Source organism: Oncorhynchus clarkii, chromosome 5, assembly GCF_045791955.1.
Source record: "Oncorhynchus clarkii lewisi isolate Uvic-CL-2024 chromosome 5, UVic_Ocla_1.0, whole genome shotgun sequence".
Taxonomy (NCBI): Eukaryota; Metazoa; Chordata; class Actinopteri; order Salmoniformes; family Salmonidae; genus Oncorhynchus; species Oncorhynchus clarkii.
In genome coordinates, this window is record NC_092151.1 from 73,585,456 (window position 1) to 73,598,108 (window position 12,653).

Below are 12,653 nucleotides of genomic sequence, written 5' to 3' on the forward strand. Positions count from 1 at the left end.
GTTGATAGTGAGAGGACAATTTTTGCTGTTGTTGAGTTTCTGTGTCACTGACTCTAGCAAAAGAAACTGCCAAATTACAATCATGAGGAAGATTTCTCACCTGGACACTGGGCTGGATCTGAAGCTGCTGCTGTTGAGGTGGTGGTTGCTGCTGTTGCAGTTGTTGTTGTTGCTGCGGTTGTTGTTGTGGAACCATGGACGGGGTCATGTTCTGCCCTGTGTTCTGGGTGTGCTGGGAGCTCATCGATTGCTGTTGGATACAAGCACAGGAACTACATTAGGAACCAAATCACTATCAAATATAGAGAGAGGCTTGACCGCAAGCTGAAAGAAACCCACTCTGACCTGACTGCTGATGGATGATCTTCGCTGTGATGTCATCTCAATAGCAGAGACGGACTGGCATCCCGGTGTACCCCTGTCTGTCTTAAGCTTAGGTGCTGAGAAGGAAAAAACAAACACCTTACTCTTAGGATCAAAGAAGCTCTCAGGACAGATGACATCATATTAGACAAGATGGATGTAGTAACGTCATGTGGTCAGCGCTTACAGGCTGGGTTGGAGATGGCAGTGTGGGACGAGGACTTGCGGGAGCTGTGTGAGGAGGCCGAGGGCGTCCGGCTGCGGTCAAAGCCCTCTAGGGCCTCCTTCAGACTGGAGGTGTTGAGCTGGTGTTGAGACTCAGAACCAGAGTCCTGAGACTGCTGTGAGATGAGAGAGCAGAGAGAACAGTCAGTAGAGACTCGTTGGACTACTAGAACTCCCAAGCCTTGTTAGAACACTTGGGAAATACATCCTTCCTTCCTCCCTTGCATGAGGTAATCACTGATCTAACACAGTTGGATTGGTGAAAAGAAGGATCATACTACTGGGATTGAAGGACGCATTCAAAACCCATAACCCCACTGTTTGCTCACCAAAGATGTTTTCACATCCTCCTTGTTGTCTGAGCACTTAACCATGTCTTACTCCAGTGAGAGTCACAGACAGTGAGACATCGTATCCCTTAAACTGAACAAGACCTCATTAACCAAACTCAGCCATCTCTTTATTCCTGCTCAGTGATTTCTTATGGTCAGTGGTCAGCAAGTTCTCACATTGGTCTTATAAGTGTCTCACCTTATCTACTGCAGAGATCTCTGGCGGTGACTCCTCAACAATCCCCAGCTCTCTGCGCTGTTCAGCCCTCACCTCAGCATAGCTGCTCCACAAGAGAGAGACAGTGTTGAACACCATGCCCGATGGTGGTGTATGTGATAGTGTTTAGGATGTCAATGCAATACTGCTGGTTATATGTAGTATGACTGACACATTGATACTTGTTGCGAGATATGCATATGAATATCCTTTTTAGTGCTTAGTCGATCTTCACCTGACGACAGTGTGCGTGCAGACGATGAACTCGGGCCTGGAGTTCCACTGGTGGTAGGTGATGTAGTAATGAGTCTGGAGCCAGATCCACTGTTGACCTTTGGTGAGAAACCTGTAGTAGCACGATTTCCCCTTCCCATACTGCATTACTGCAGAATGCAGCAAGAGAGAGAGAGGAGAGAGATGATGTCACAGATCTGTACATGGGACAGTAAAACACAAACACACTCATAAAATGTGCACTTACAAAATACACAAATGCGACAAAAAAAATTACTCACAGTGTTCGTGGCATTTGGCCAGTGTCTCCAGGTCATCTACGTGGTAGTAGTCATATCCAGATGTACCCAGAACCTCAAACGGCAGGTAACCTATTATGGGCGGAGCCCTGGGGAGATAAACAAGCAATGTTATTAATGTGACAGCATAACCCATTTAAATACAATGATATACAGTTTCTCAGCCTTTTAAGCAGTAACACATTAAAACCCCATACAAAGCATTGTATTAACCTCTGGACATAGTGTCTACAAAGGTCCATATAATAGAGGTTTCCAGTAGCAGTGAAACACTAAGTACTCCATCTAGTGCTGTTGCTCCTAAACGGTTGAGACTCAGAGCTGTCTCCTCTAGAGAGCAAGCCGACTGACTGGCCCAGATATAGAACATAGCAGCCAGCTAACAGAGTTAACCCAAACACACTCTCACTGGGTCTGTGTTCTGACTGATGTGCTGAGTCTCACACAGCTAGAGGCTAACTCTCTCTTGCGTGACATAGGCAAGTAAGCACACACACAGACATGGCTATAGACAGCACACATTACCTGTGGTCCAAGAAGAGGAACTTCCATTCTAAGCTGTGTCTAGAGGTGAATTCTTCATTGGGTTCTTCAACAGTGCACATCTCCTGTGGGGTGAATTAAGAAAAACTAGATGTTTACATCTCATACAAAGAAAATAATTTACAGTGCTCCTACTAAGAACACTTTACAGTACAACATTAGACATATTTGGTTACCTAGCTACTGAAATATGCAGTCTGTGATATATAAGTCTCTAGAATTCCAATTGTCTTACCTTGATAAACTGTGGTTTGGCTAACCTCACAGTTGCTATGAAACAGACTCGGTCCTCAAAAGCGGGCCGGAGTGACCGCTGGATCACCCCTTCCAAGCCATTTCGAGTTGAGTTAGGCACTATAGGAGAAAGGGAAAATTAGTCATTGTTGCCTTTTGGTCGGTCTAAGTGCATTTATGGTCACAAACCAAATACAGGCCAGCTACTTGTGTACTACATTCAAAGTCAAATTTTTCCTAAATCAATATAATGAAAACGTACCATTATTCAGGGACTTGAAGTTTCCGATGAACTTAACATACTCATACACAGGAGGCTCTTTGGGGTCGATCGTTCCTCGGAGCATGTGGCAACAGAATTCTAACTGGTTTTTCGCTGAAAACAAATTAAATCATACAATAAAGCAGTATTGAGTACAATTTGATAGACTTGGTTTAAATAAACTCATCTAGTTCTGAAACAAATCATCTACTCATGGCATGCTGTGGCCAAAACTTGACATAGGCCATTTAGACCATGAACATGATAGAAACTACTAGACAATACTGAAACAGCTCCAGTACTTACTCTTGAGATACTCTGGCGTTAGCGTCTCTCCCTCCAGTATGTGAGACGACAGGGCTTTATACACGTCTGAATGTTCCCCCAGGGGCAGGAAGTTCAACAGGTTCTGATCCACCAGGTCAGACTGAAACCAACACACACATGTATGTCATCCTTGGTCATGGATGTCAACCTTACATACTGTAGGCATTAACTCATGTATATGTATGGAGTGAATACTTACAGGAAGATGTTCCAGTAGAGATGTAACACTCTCTGAGACATAGATTATGTTCCCATCTGTCATAATTGCTAGGAAGAAGCCGTCTAATGCCTAGCAGATACAAAACAGTGTGTTAAAACACCATCTACTTGCAAAATAGAATGTGAGAAAGTGAACTATGTAGAAAACAGGTACCATTGCGCTCAACCTTGAACTTGAATAGTCCTTGGTGCGTTAAACCAAAAAGGGTGGGGGGGTTTTCTTGCTTACACAGCAGGCAGGGAAAAAAATTCACAGACGTTTCGTTGTCAACCTTCTTCAGTTAACTACAAAAACAGTACAGAATGTTGCTACTGATATCCTTGGACTGACATCCTTTCTTTCAGGATACTTCTTAGTGAAAGGATGTGCAAACTACTGTACTTTAGTGTGTCAAGTGCCACTGACCTCCAGCATCAGCTGTGTGAACTCTTCATTACTAAGAAAAGGAGGTTTCCAGTCCTGTCGGATCTCACTCGACTCTGACTGCGCAGCTATTTCTGACAGAAACACAGATGGGGGAGTAACTGATGTTAAATACTCAGACAGCTTGGTAAAAACACAGAAATGTTCCTATTCTTCCAGACATGTTCATTTCCGAGGGCTAGGAGGAGAGGTCTTTACCTTTATGCTTGCGTAGGAAGTCGATGCTCTTCTGTAAGATGGTGGACTTGTCCATCTTTCGGGTGTTGCCTGGCAGCATGGTACCCAGCTCCTTGATGAGGACATTGAACTGGTCTCTGCGCTTCTTCTCAGACTTGTTACGGGACACTCTGGAGGGTTGGACATGAGAAACAAGAATACACATACTAAGATTCTAACAAAAACAACACAATGATTACATGCAACATTCGCACTGAGCTAAAGGGTAGAGCTGCCACTTTCAAGGAGCGGGACACTAACCAGGAAGCTTATAAGAAATCCCGCTATGCCCTTCGACGAACCATCAAACAGGCAAAGCATCAATACAGGACTAAGATTGAATCGTACTACACTGGCTCAGACGCTCGTCTTATGTGGCAGGGCTTGCAAACTATTACAGACTACAAAGGGAAGCACAGTCGAGAGCTGCCCAGTGACACAAGCCTACCAGACGAGCTAAATAACTTCTTTGCTCGCGTCGAGGCAAGTAACACTGAAACATGCATGAGAGCATCAGCTGTTCCGGACGACTGTGTGATCATGCTCCCCGCAGCCGATGTGAGTAAGACCTTAAAAAAGGTCAACATTCACAAGGCCGCAGGGCCAGGCGTATTACCAGGACGTGTACTCCGAGGATGCGCAGGCCAACTGGCAAGTGTCTTTACTGATATTTTCAACCTCTCCCTGTCTGAGTCTATAATACCAACACGTTTCAAGCAGACCACCATAGTCCCTTTGCCCAAGAACACTAAGGTAACCTGCCTAAATGACTACCGACCCGTAGTGCTCATGTCTGTAGCCATGAAATGCTTTGAAAGGCTGGTCATGGCTCACATCAACACCATTATCCCAGAAACCCTAGACCCACTCCAATTTGCATACCGCACCAACAGATCCACAGATGATGCCATCTCTATTGCACTCCACACTGCCCTTTCACACCTGGACAAAAGGAACACCTATGTGAGAATGCTATTCATTGACTACAGCTCAGCGTTCCAACACCATAGTGCCCTCAAAGCTCATCACTAAGCTAAGGACCCTTGGACTAAACACCTCCCTCTGCAACTGGATCCTGGACTTCTTGACGGGCCGCCCCCACATGGTAAGGGTAGGTAACAACACAGCCGCCACGCTGATCATCAACACTTGGGCCCCTCAGGGGGTGTGCTAAGCCCCCTCCTGTACTCCCTGTTCACTCATGACTGCATGGTCAGGCAAGACTCCAACACCATCATTAAGTTTGCTGATGAAACAACAGTGGTAGGCCTGATCACCGACAACAATCAGACAGCCTATAGGGAGGAGGTCAGAGACCTGACCGTGTGGTGCAAGGACCACAACCTCTCCCTCAACGTGATCAAGACAAAGGAGATAATTGTGGACTAACAGGAAAAGAAGGATCGAGCACACCCCCATTCTCATTGACGGGGCTACAGTGGAGCAGGTTGAGTGTGTTCCTTGGTGTCCACATCACCAACAAACTATCATGGTCCAAACACACTAAAATAGTAATGAAGAGGGCATGACAAAGCCTATTCCCCCTCAGGAGACTGAAAAAAGTTGGCATGGTCCTCAGATCCTCAAAAGGTTTTATAGCTGCACCATCGAGAGCATCCTGATGGGTTTCATCACTGCCTGGTATGGCAACTGCTCGGCCTCCGGCCGCAAGGCACTACAGGAGGTAGTGCGTACGGCCCAGTACGTCACAGAGGCCAAGCTTCCTGCCATCCTGGACCTCTATACCAGGCGGTGTCAGAAGAAGGCCCTAAAAATTGTCAAAGACTCCAACCACCCGTGTCATAGACTTCTCTCTGCTACCACACATCTAGGTCCAAGATGCTCCTAAATAGCATCTACCCCCAAGCCGTAAGACTTCTGAACAACTAATCTAATGGCTACCCATAAAGCTGCTGCTACTCTGTTATTATCTATGCATCGTCACTTTAATAACTCTACCTACATGTACATATTACCTCAACAGCAGTGCCAGATTGACATTGTACCGGTACCCCCTGTATAAAGCCCCGCTATTGTTATTTTCCGCTGCTCTTTCATTATTTGTTTTTCTTATCTATTACTTCATTCTTTAGGTATTTTCTTAAAACTGCATTGATGGTTAAGGGCTTGTAAGTAAGCATTTCACTGTAAGGTCTGCACCTGTTGTATTCGGCGCATGTGACAAATAAAATGTGATTTGATTTGATCAAACTAAGCCTACGTACAGAGTTGTCTTTAATGTAGCGCTTGAGCTCATAAAGACCTCACCGTTTTGCTTTGTCCTTTTCATCTTCTTCCATTAACCCATCAAAGATACTGCTGGCGTCATCCCTGCAAAACAAACAACCAACCATTTTTATTTCGGGCCAAAACGCTGGTGCAGATAGCATTGGTCAGACTGCTACCCCAGCCCGGTCCGTAGAGGGCAGTGCAAAGCATAGTCTAAATTTAGACAGAGCCCATGCTCAATGACTCAGCTGGTATTGAGGCAGAATGACCAGGAATGCAACTCATTTGCCTTGGAAGGCAGAACCTTTTGCTTACTCAGCAGACTAGGACTGACGTCACTAACATGTAGGTCAGATGGTCATTATTAGAACCTTGACAAGTGGCATAGCTAATGTTCTGCCTGCAGTTAGGATAATAATCCTGAAGTAGTGTCAGCATGGATGTGACCTATTGTAGCCTATGGTGTTGTGTATGTGCCAGTATGCATGTAGCTGTGTGTATATAAGTGTGTACACCCAGTAAATGTCAATACACACCTTCAAGAACAGAATTAAAGTGCTCGTCTGTCTGTTTGCATGCGTGGATATTCAGGTGCACTTTCCTCAGGTCCAGGTGAGCGTTCACTGTGCTCCTCAGTCCTTCCAACCAGTTCTACCTAGTTGTTATATACACTACATGACCAAAAGCATATGGACACCTGCTTGTCGACCATATCATTCCAAAATCACGGGCATTAATATAAAGTTGGTCCCCCCTTTGCTGCTATAACAGCCTCCACTCTTATGGGAAGGCTTTCCAGTAGATGTTGGAACATTGCGGCAGGGATTTGCTTCCATTCAGCGACAGTAGCATTAGTGAGGTCGGGCACTGATGTTGGATGATTAAGCCTGGCTCACAGTTGGCGTTCTAAATTCATCCCAAAGGTGTTCGATGGGGTTGAGGTCAAGGCTCTTTGCAGGCCAGTCAAGTTCTTACAAACCAATCTCGACAAACCATTTCTGTATGGACCTCTGTTTGTGCATGGGGGCATTGTCATGCTGAAACAGGAAAGGGTCTTCCCCAAACTGTTGCCACAAAGTTGAAAGGTCATAATTGTCTAGAATGTCATTGTATGCTGTAGGGTTAGGATTTCCCTTCATTGGAACTATTCCTCCTCCAAACTTTACAGTTGGCCCTATGCTTTGGGGCAGGTAGCGTTCTCCTGGCATCTGCCAAACCCAGATTCTTCTGTTGGACTGCCAGATGGTGAAGTGTGATTCATCTTTCCATAGTAACGCGATTCCACTGCTCCAGAGTCCAATGGCGGCAAGCTTTACACCACTCCAGCTGACGCTTGGCATTGCGCATGGTGATCTTAGGCTTGTGTGCGGCTGCTCGGCCATGGAAATCCATTTCATGAAGCTCCCGACTAACAGTTCTTGTGTGGACATTGCTTCCAGAAGCAGTTCGGAACCCGGTAGTGAGTGAAGCAACAGAGAACAGATGATTTTTACACGCTATACGTTTCAGCACTTGTTGGTCTCGTTCTGTGAGCTTATGTGGCCTACCACTTTGCGGCTGAGCCGTTGTTACTCCTAGCTCTAGCAGGGCAGAAATTTGACGAACTGACTTGTTGGAAAGGTGGCATCCTATGAAGGTGCCACATTGAAAGTCACTGGGGCGCTTCAGTAAGGACATTTTATTTCCTATGTTTGTCTATGGAGATTGCATGGCTGTGTGCTTCATTTTATACACCGTCAGCAATGGGTGTGACTGAAATAGCTGAATCCACTAATTTGAAGGGGTGCCCACATACTTTTGTGTGTGTGTGTGTGTGTATTTGTAAAAAAAATTCATACACTCCAGATTCAAACCACCCATGCTATCCCAATAATAAATGATTCGATTTTTCCATTGTGTCAATGATGGCAGATTGATTGACTTTCAAGTTTTTTCAAGATGAGAAGAGAATTGTCCAGCCCATTGCGTATCTCACTACACCCAGTGCTTGACTTGGGATGGAAGAATTGCAGGAGCTGTCTTTTTCCAAGTCGGTACATTATACTATGTTCACCGAAATTCACAAATTGCATTAGGCTATATAGACCTCTATACTTTGAACCATATTTTCATGACTTATTATAGCCTACATGAAAAAGTAAACATTATTGACACTGGAAAACTTTTGTCTAATCCCATGTAGATATACCAACTCCTGCCGTTGATCAAGGCACTTAGCCCCCACATAGAACTGAACTGTTAGTCACATGTTATCAACATGTGGTCAACCCTCCATCAGGAGAGCTCCTGGGTGTGCAGGCTTGACTTTTTCAACATCACAACCAAATACTTTTGTCTTTATAAAATTATTTCTTCATTCAATAAATCAGGGATCAAATGGATAAGGTAGGCTACTTCAAAGCAAGATGTCTAAGTAGACGACGGACAGACGCAACGGACAGATCAAAAGCAAAGGTTTGGACACCTACCCATTCAAGTTTTTTTTTAATTTGTAGAATAATAGTAAAGACAACAAAACTATGAAATAACACATGGAATCATGTAGTAACCACAAAAAAAAGTGTATTTGAGATTCTTCAAAGTAGCCACCCTTAGCCTTGAAGACCGCTTTGCACACTCTTGGCATTCTCTTAACCAGCTTCATGAGGTAGTCATCTGGAATGCATTTCAATTAACAGGTGTACTTTGTTAAAAGTGAATGTGCAAAATGTATTTCCTTCTTAATGCGTTTGAGCCAATCAGTTGTGTTGTGACAAGGTAGGGGTGGTATACAGAAGATGGTCTTTTACCAAATAGGGCTACGTCCATATTATGGCAAGAACAGCTCAAATAAGCAAAGAGAAACGACAGTCCATCATTACTTTAAGACATGAAGTTTAGTCAATACAGAAAATGTCAAGAACTTTGAAAGTTTCTTCAAGTGCAGTTTTAAAAAGCATCAAGCTCTATGATGAAACTGGCTCTCATGAGGACCACCACAGGAAAGGCAGACCCAGAGTTACATCTGTTGCAGAGGATAAGTTCATTAGAGTTACCAGCCTCAGAAATTGCAGCCCAAACAAATGCTTCACAGAGTTCAAGTAATTTCCTTCTATGAACGGTAACTCAGTAAAATTGTTAAAATTGCTGCATGTTGTGTTGATATTTTTGTTCAGTATAGTTAGTCTCCAATTATTTTATACCTGCTACTGAAATGACGCACTCTCTCCCCTCGGGCAACGGCCCACTCACACTGGCACACACGCAGCACCAGACATGCACTGAAGGGCCATTCCGATAATGGCTGATATGTGCTTTCATGAATTATATTAACAACAATTATGAAACTAATTTCCATTACTTTTCCTGACTACACAAACCCTCATTTGACCCTCATCTGGCACATTTTTAATCAGTGCAATCTCGAACAGCCTACTGTCACTCAAGGATTCACAGACTAACGACAAATAAATTGAACAAACCGGAAATCAGGAAATGAATGCCCACTCTCCATTGCTATTCAATGAAGATCCCGCCTTCATTCCACTTTGATCAACCTTTTTTGCCAGAGTGTGTGAATCTGGGCCAGCAAAAGGCTACTTTATTTTTGTTACCGGTATGCAATTCCCCAAAAATGGAAAGTGCCAGTATGGTGTTCCGGACAGCTTCGGCGCAAGTCAAGCACTGAATACACACCCATAGGCACGTCTTAAAATAGGCAGGCAGACAGATTAAAAGTACATTTACATTGTAATACTTCTGACAGCCAACTTTCTAGCGCTGCCCACAACTTCCACACTTTATAGTAGTCCCAGAAAGCATGGATTATGGAGTCATTATTAGTTTTACACTTAAAGTGTAAATTCCATACATTAGTTTATACTGGATTAAGCCTATATTTTCATAAACTGTCATTTTGTTAGTAATGCTCCAACTTTCCCTCCATCTTGTGCCAACATCAGTTACTTTGTCTTTTTTCCTAAGAGATTATCAGTTGGACATGCTCTCTGCAAGGCTTCCTATATCTTCCCTGTCATATGAACATACATGTCTGACTCAAATAAGATTTCCTCAAGGTTTCTTCCTCCAAGGTCTATTTTCACTGCACACTTCTCATTGAACAATAATTCATGGACCAATGGGGGGGGGGAATGACATATACTGGCATGCTTTTCTGTATGTGTGCATGTGTGCCTAATTTGCCTTCATGCATTTCTGTGCATGCTGTGTGAGCATGAGAATAATGTGGTGCCTGTGTTTTTTTAGCCCAGGGCTACTTCAAACAAATAAGCTCCAATTACACTCACCAATGCTATTTTTAGACAAGCCCATTAAAGTCAACAATGTAGAAACACAATAGTTTAATAGAAAACAACAAATACAGTAATGAAGAGTAAACAAGCATTTTACAACAATGTGCTGGGCGATATGGACCAAAAGTAATATAAAATGTAACCATTTTGCTTGATAGTGATAAATACAACAATTGAGATATATATCTCTAACGTATTTATTTATAGATATTTGTTTTTTAAATGGACAATTATGCCTACTTTCCATTAGTGGCAGTTTTTTGTTGTTGTGCCAAGACAAGTAACTGAGATGGTATAGCCTATGATAGAAAATGTTAATTATTTCCAGGGAATGCATGATTGATATTTTGATGTGCAAACCTGTCAAAATAGGATCCAGAATGATAAGATTTGTTTTGAGGTCTTCAGAGATGAATTTGCCCACGCCTATTGGCCTTGGCCACAGGTGTCAAATTTATTCCACGGAGGGCTGAGATGTTTGCAGGTTCACACTCCTCCTTTGTACTTGATTGATGAATTATGGTCACTAATTAGTAAGGAACTCCCCACACCTGGTTGTCTAGAGCTTAATTGAAAGGGAAAAACCCAAACCCTGCAGACACTAGGCCCTCCATGGAATGAGTTTGACACCCATGTTCTAGGTTATATTGTTTACCACGTGTGGAAGTGAGAACTCAAAACACTTAGCCATGTAGAGTTAGCAATCTAGCTATCAGTAAATGTAATGTCCAACAAAACTTTCCAGTACTAGGCCTAGGCTACTTGATGTAAGCATATTCAGCGCAAATGGTGCACTCCGCTCTGTGGCACATCAAAACCATACTCCGGTTGTAAAGTGGTGCCATGAACTCAATATTAAGAGGTGAGGAAAAAACAGTAGTAACTTTGAAAACAGTCTGTCCCGCAATTGCATTTGGAGCAATGGTCATATGCTTGTGCTTATCAGAAAGCATCCCTCCCTCCTCTGTGCGCACAGTGGGGAGAGGGAGCGATCAATGTTGGCCAAATAATCGTCTTAGAACAAAAAAATATGTGCAGGAACGTTGTGTAGAATTTTTTTAAATTACCGACCTAAGCAAACTGCAATGGAGTGCAATGTCGGTGTGGGTAATTTTGGGTTTATCATCCCAGCTCTCTTGTACATCCCACACCAAGCCAAAGATATATAAGTACAGTCAGGCTCTGGCTTATCATTTACCCTAATGGTGTTTGCTCTCATATGAGAATGGGACTCGGGAGATATGTGAACTGATATGGACGGAAAATAACTTTATTACATTCCCCTTCCTGGAGGTAGAGCTTTAACAACATGCCCTTAAAGATGCCACGTGACCAAATGAAATTCCACCCATAGCACACAAATTAGGCCACGTAAAGCTGCCAGTGTTTTAATATGATGCCATGTAAAGCCTGAGGATTGTGTATTTAAGACGGTGGTAATAGTGTTCGTCAGCTCTAACCTCTGCCTTACAGGAGGCAGAGCTACAGAAGACCGGAGGGCTCTATAGGTGTGGCAACAAAACCCTATTCTCCAAGGGACAATGAGCAACAGGCCCTGCTCACACAAAACATACTTACACAACTGCCATCAACATACCTTAGACCACGTGTCAAACTCAAGGCCCATTTTAATCTTGTTTTTGTATATTTTCCCCTGAAAAACCATCTCAAATTTACAATGAAATGACAAAAACCATATCGAAACTGTGTAGAAATAATGGACCTACATTTAGTCTCTTCACTCTGTCCAGCTTGCTTTATAGTCATTGAAACGAAAGCTAGACAGTCAGGGAACGTAGAAAATTCCAGAAGCGATTGATAGAGGACAATTTTTTGCATGTTTTGACGGCGAGGAAATATCAATATTATGTGCGGCACTCGACCTCAGTGAAGACCAAGTGCAGCCCACAGGGCAAATGAGTTTGACACCCCTGCTAAACTATCAACATAGCTTACACAAAACTAATAAAGGACTTTTGACAAAGGGTATTTCTATAGCGGTTGTGCAGTTTGTTTTCAATCATCACAAATCATTACCATTTGTTCCTTTAAGTAGCAGCTAATGTGAATAAATAAATGGATTTAAAAATGTTTTAACCTCGTTTCAACCCCGTACACTTGCTGGAGTTGTCCTATATGAATAGGGCTAAATTGAAATGTTTCTTACAGAAGAAATATGGAAAATATATGCATAACCATGGCAGCAATTTAAAAAAGGGGAACATTTTGGAGATTAT

At 43.1% G+C, this 12,653-nt stretch overlaps 1 protein-coding gene across 8 annotated transcripts in view; it reads right to left on the reverse strand.

The window, feature by feature from the left end:
- The window catches only part of LOC139409369 (circadian locomoter output cycles protein kaput-like), a 49,247-nt gene that overhangs the window by 4,467 nt on the left and 32,127 nt on the right, over positions 1 to 12,653 (reverse strand). For 4 of the 8 annotated variants that reach the window (XM_071154417.1, XM_071154413.1, XM_071154418.1 and 1 more), the window contains exons 5-18: positions 6,164 to 6,226; positions 3,878 to 4,026; positions 3,662 to 3,753; positions 3,236 to 3,325; positions 3,016 to 3,136; positions 2,710 to 2,823; positions 2,449 to 2,567; positions 2,196 to 2,278; positions 1,653 to 1,759; positions 1,373 to 1,520; positions 1,120 to 1,201; positions 551 to 704; positions 346 to 440; positions 101 to 250 (exon numbers count right to left, since the gene is read on the reverse strand). In XM_071154417.1, coding sequence (XP_071010518.1) covers positions 101 to 250; positions 346 to 440; positions 551 to 704; positions 1,120 to 1,201; positions 1,373 to 1,520; positions 1,653 to 1,759; positions 2,196 to 2,278; positions 2,449 to 2,567; positions 2,710 to 2,823; positions 3,016 to 3,136; positions 3,236 to 3,325; positions 3,662 to 3,753; positions 3,878 to 4,026; positions 6,164 to 6,226 — 1,567 coding nt within the window. Of the gene's footprint in view, positions 1 to 100; positions 251 to 345; positions 441 to 550; positions 705 to 1,119; positions 1,202 to 1,372; positions 1,521 to 1,652; positions 1,760 to 2,195; positions 2,279 to 2,448; positions 2,568 to 2,709; positions 2,824 to 3,015; positions 3,137 to 3,235; positions 3,326 to 3,409; positions 3,541 to 3,661; positions 3,754 to 3,877; positions 4,027 to 6,163; positions 6,227 to 12,653 lie in introns of those variants that run through there. The other 4 variants (XM_071154412.1, XM_071154416.1, XM_071154420.1 and 1 more) reach the window with 4 other exon arrangements.